Here is a 4,921-nt window from a genome sequence, read left to right as displayed (position 1 = left end):
AGCTGAATCTGGGAGCCCCTGCAGGGCGAAGCAGTAGTTCAAGTTGATTTTTGTGAGGTTCGTCCAGTTCCCAGCTGAATCTGGGAGCCCCTGCAGGGCGGAGCATTGGCTCAAGTCGATTTCTTTGAGGTTCGTCCAGTTCCCAGCTGAATCTGGGAGCCCCTGCAGGGCGGAGCATTGGCTCAAGTCGATTTCTGTGAGGTTCGTCCAGTTCCCAGCTGAATCTGGGAGTCCCTGTAGGGCGGAGCACCGGTGCAAGTAGATACGTTGGATGTTCTTCCAATTTCCCGCTGAATTTGGGAGAAACCTGATATTTTCACATGCCTCTAACTTCAAGAGTTTTAAGGAATGCATACCACAGACTTCATCTGGCAAAGTTTCAAGATGAACACGCTCCCACCATCCAACCTTCCATTGCGTCCATTGCAGGACAAATTTTTCAAGGTGCTTGAGCGTTCCAATGGACTTTGGAACATTCCAAAGGTTAGCATCAACTGCAGAGGTGCCTGCAATGTTCACATGTTCGAAAGTGGGTTTTATCCTCTCCATTTCAACACTCTGGTAATGTATGCGAAGACAAGACAAAACTGAAGAGCAAAGCAATTTTTACAATTTGAAGAAAAAACAAAACAAACAGTTTTGTGAATGTGAAGAAACAACATGACTACCTCCTGAGACTGATTTTGCGATAGTGTTTGCAGATTTCTGTGAGCTTCGTCCAGTTCCCCGCTGAATCTGGGAGCCCCTGCAAAGCGGAGCACTCTCTCAAGTAGATTTTTTTGAGGTTCGTCCAGTTCCCAGCTGAATCTGGGAGCCCCTGCAGGGAGGAGCAGTCGCTCAAGTCGATTTCTGTGAGGTTCGTCCAGTTCCCAGCTGAATCTGGGAGCCCCTGCAGGGCGGAGCAGTCGCTCAAGTCGATTTCTGTGAGGTTCGTCCAGTTCCCAGCTGAATCTGGGAGCCCCTGCAGGGCGGAGCAGTGGCTCAAGTCGATTTCTGTGAGGTTCGTCCAGTTCCCAGCTGAATCTGGGAGCCGCTGCAGGGCGTCGCAGTAGCTTAGATTGATTTCTCTGAGGTTCGTCCAGTTCCCCGCTGAATCTGGGAGCCCCTGCAGGGCGTAGCAGTGGATCAAGTTGATTTCTCTGAGGTTCGTCCAGTTCCCAGCTGAATTTGGGAGCCCCTGCAGGGCGAAGCAGCAGCCCAAGTTGATTTCTGTGAGGTTCGTCCAGTTCCCAACTGAATTTGGGAGTCCCTGTAGGGCGTCGCACCCGTCCAAGTAGATACGTTGGATGTTCTTCCAATTTCCCGCTGAATTTGGGAGAAACCTGATATTTTTACATGCCCTTAACTTCAAGAGTTTCAAGGAATGCATCCCACAGACTTCGTCTGGCAAAGTTTCAAGATCAACAGCCTCACACGATCCATCACCCGTCCATTGCAGGACAAATTTTTCAAGGTGCTTGAGCGTTCCAATGGACTTCGGAACATTCCAAAGGTTAGCATCAATATTCAATTCCCTCAACTGCCGAGGTGCCTGCAATGTTCACATGTTCGAACGTGGGTTTTATCCTCTCCATTTCAACACTCTGGTAATGTATGCGAAGACAAGACAAAACTGAAGAGCAAAGCAATTTTTACAATTTGAAGAAAAAACAAAACAAACAGTTTTGTGAATGTGAAGAAACAACATGACTACCTCCTGAGACTGATTTTGCCAGAGTGTTTCCATTTCTCTCCCTTTTATATGCAAAACTCGCAAATTCTTCAGAGAAATGCAGGAAGGTAGGGAGGAATACCGACAGGAATCCCAGTGGAGCCACACTGGATGGGGTGGCTGTGGAACCTTGAATATTCTTTCCACGCTATTACCTTGAGCCCTAAGCAGCTGCAATCCACGTATATTAGTTGGTATTTCGAAAGATTCTGCAGGGTCAGTCCCGTCGACCATGCTGATTCCCCGCACCTGAATTGTCCATTCGGAGCTGTTAGAGTCAGGATTGACAATATGGCAAAGTTTTAAAAATAAAAAGCAGGAGAAACACAAGTTTGATTATACAACCCTATTTTGAAAGTCCGTCGAAAGCTTCAAAATACATACAGGTGAATGGTCGAACACATTGTCATCTGACCGCCAAAGCCGATGCGGAATTTCTGTTTTTGCGATTTGTCTGCCCAGGTCCCGAAGGTGGTCGTGCATTCTTATACGGTTTTTACTGTCCACCTCCAACAGGCATTTGGTTTCAAGGTTCCGAAGACCCAGCCATCCTTGCCAGCGGGATCCTTCCCATATTCTTATGGCGGTATCCCTCTCTTCTCCTATCAAGAAACAAGCAGCATCTAAGAATATCTGTTTCTCCTCGTACTCCAAACTGTCGTAGCTAATCTTGAGTCTGCTCAGTATATCTATGGGAGGTATTGTGGAGATTTTGTTGAATTGCGCTTCCCAATAGTGCAAATCTTCATGACATAGAAGCGCTCCGATCACTTGAAGAGACAATGGCAATCCAGCACAGACATCCAAAAATTGTTCAACCAATTGCTCAAATCCAGTACGAGGATAAGGGTGGTTAAAGGCATGCGTGCAAAATAGCTCACGGGAGTGCTGTTGATTTAAGCCTGTCTGCTTGTAAATAAATGACTCTAGTATCCCAGATCTCTTGAGAAGGCCCATGTCCCGAGATGTCACTACAATGAAGCTAGATGAACGAATGGCATGTTTAATTGGTAAAAATAATGCATCTAATTGACTCATATGATCAACGTCATCAATAACCACGAGAACCCGGGGAGAATGTGAGAGACGTCTTTTGAGCGTCTCTATGCCTTCATGGGTGCTGCTTATGTGTACATCTCCTTGATCCAAGTCTTTAAGAAGCCTGCTCTGCAAGACGTTTAGAAGGCCCTTGGCTGCATTTTCTCTCACATCAGAGAGAAAACAAGATTGATCATAGTTTGATCTGTATCGATTGAAGAGTTCCTTTGCGAGGGTCGATTTTCCGACCCCGCCAAGACCCACAATTCCAACAGCTGTAGATTGCTCGCTTTGGTGCTGTGATAACACTGTGCTCTCAAAATCCTCCACTTTGTCGTTGAGGCCAGTTGGATATTTAGCGACATGCAGCGGTGTTTTCCCAAACTTTTTGAAAACTTGTTCAACGACCTTCTGGACGAGCAGCCCCTCATCACTGAATATTGTTCACAATTTAATCATAAGTACAGAAATAAAGTACGACATACCAAATAATCAATCCAGTAAATAACTAAGAAGAACAGAGAGACTTGAATTCCCTTACCCGTCACACGCGTTCAGCTCAAAACCGCTTATTTCTGCGACAACAGAAAGAGCGTTCGTCCATTTTTCAATAGTATGGGAGTCGTGTCTTGGTTGAGAATCGAATGCTCTCTTCTCTGCGAGAATGCGCAGATCTTGAGCATACACTCCATTTCCACTCCGCACCCATCGAAGTTCTGAAGGATTGACCTTATAGAAGACCGGAATTATTGTTTTCCCGGTCTCCAGCATCTGGACGAGTTCATTGAGACACCAGGGTGATTCCGCGTATTTTGGAGAGAAAATTGCAATATGGAGGGAGGCTGTATTAATAGCCCCTTCGATTTGAGGTTTTAAATTGTCACCGGCTTGCAATTCCTCGATGTCAAGAAATACCCTTAATCCTTGTCTACGAAGGCTGTGGTAGAGATGGCTGGCGAGGCCTTTCTTGGCATCGGGACCCCGATGGTTAATAAAAACGTCAAATGGAGAGTAGTTGTTGCCGATCTCATATGAAGTAGAAGGAGATGCAGAGGCCATGGGATACAGTAGAGAGTAATGATAGAAAAATGAAAGGTGAAGAAATAGGCGAGAGAGATTGCGTGCTTGAACTCACCCTCAAAATCTTGGTCGTCCTGGATCTCACAAGTGCAAAGTGCGTACCAGCTGCAACTTCTGTGTGTCTGTATATGTCAATACTTGGCCAATCCCTCGATCCCACAAGTGCAAAGTGCGTACCAGCTCCAATTCTAAGACGCTCTGCGTCTCTGTATCGCAATATTTTGCCAATCGGTTGAAAACAAAACTGCACTGAAATCTGGATGATTTATTTCAGTTGCATATATTTCCCTTCTCGTTTTTATTAAAATATTATTCTAATGGAAGTATGGAAAGAAAGAAGTTTCGTTGTTGGGCCCTCACATAAAGCAAATCTGTTTACCACCATCACGATATATGATTCATTTGTTTGTGGGGCCCTGATAATTTATTATGCAAAATTATCGGTGGCATCCACAGACCATATTTGTCGGTGTGGCACCTGTAAAAGTAAGTGGGTACAATAATTGCTTTCTCTCGGTAGGCGAATCTTACTATGCAAAAATAGGTGGCATCCACAGACCAAGTGGGTACAATAATTGCTTTCTCTCGGTAGGCGAATCTTACCACCGACGACGCATGATGAATGGTTTGTATCAAATGTTCACTTAAAGTAATTACGTAGGTAGGGAGGTTACCTTTGATTCCCGCGTTGGACTATTGTTTCAGTTTGTTGAAAAAGAAAAATTGAAGTCCGTAACAATACGTCGAATCTTTTTTATTTTTTATAAACTTTTGAAAGGAAACTGTAATTGTGTTTCTTAAACCTCGTTTCTTAAATTGTGTTTCTTTAAAGGTAAGTAGGATAGTATTTAACATAATTTATGCGCCAATATAAGTTTGTTGATATAATTATGGGTAATTATATTGATTATATTTTACTATATTATAATTAAATATAATAGTCAAAAAGTTAATAGATATTAATTGGTTGATTAATTATGGATCAAAAGGGAGATTGTTTTGATATATAAAAGATGTTTGTTTTTGAGTGTTTATATGCAAAGCTGTTATATGGAAGGATTTTTCAACACTGATCATTTGATTAGGGTAAGT

The 4,921-nt window shown here is 43.7% G+C and overlaps 1 protein-coding gene across 1 annotated transcript; it reads right to left on the bottom strand.

Moving 5' to 3' along the window:
- Positions 1-358: 358 nt before the first annotated feature.
- On the bottom strand, positions 359-4,153 carry LOC149212907 (disease resistance protein Roq1-like). Its single transcript, XM_089391925.1, has 5 exons — positions 3,291-4,153; positions 2,096-3,182; positions 1,694-1,960; positions 669-1,531; positions 359-506 (listed from the first exon to the last, which is right to left on the bottom strand). Exons 1-5 carry the CDS (start codon positions 3,806-3,808, stop codon positions 491-493), a joined length of 2,751 nt encoding a protein of 916 aa, XP_089248051.1. The 5' UTR covers positions 3,809-4,153; the 3' UTR covers positions 359-490.
- Between the last annotated feature and the right edge of the window lie 768 nt (positions 4,154-4,921).

This window comes from Pinus tabuliformis, chromosome 1_1 (genome assembly GCF_031772625.1).
Source record: "Pinus tabuliformis cultivar Carrire ecotype Pingquan chromosome 1_1, CPIR1, whole genome shotgun sequence".
NCBI classification, from domain to species: domain Eukaryota; kingdom Viridiplantae; phylum Streptophyta; class Pinopsida; order Pinales; family Pinaceae; genus Pinus; species Pinus tabuliformis.
Note: the sequence above shows the minus strand (reverse complement) of the source record. Positions and strands in the feature narration are given on the sequence as shown.

Coding starts and splice junctions, on each gene's coding strand:
- LOC149212907 (XM_089391925.1), bottom strand. CDS start 3,808: ATGGCCTCTGCATCTCCTTCTACTTCATATGAGATCGGCAACAACTAC. Junction 1,961..2,095: donor ATGTGTTCGACCATTCACCT/GTATGTATTTTG, acceptor TGGACAATTCAG/GTGCGGGGAATCAGCATGGT. Junction 1,532..1,693: donor GGCAAAATCAGTCTCAGGAG/GTAGTCATGTTG, acceptor TGAACATTGCAG/GCACCTCGGCAGTTGAGGGA.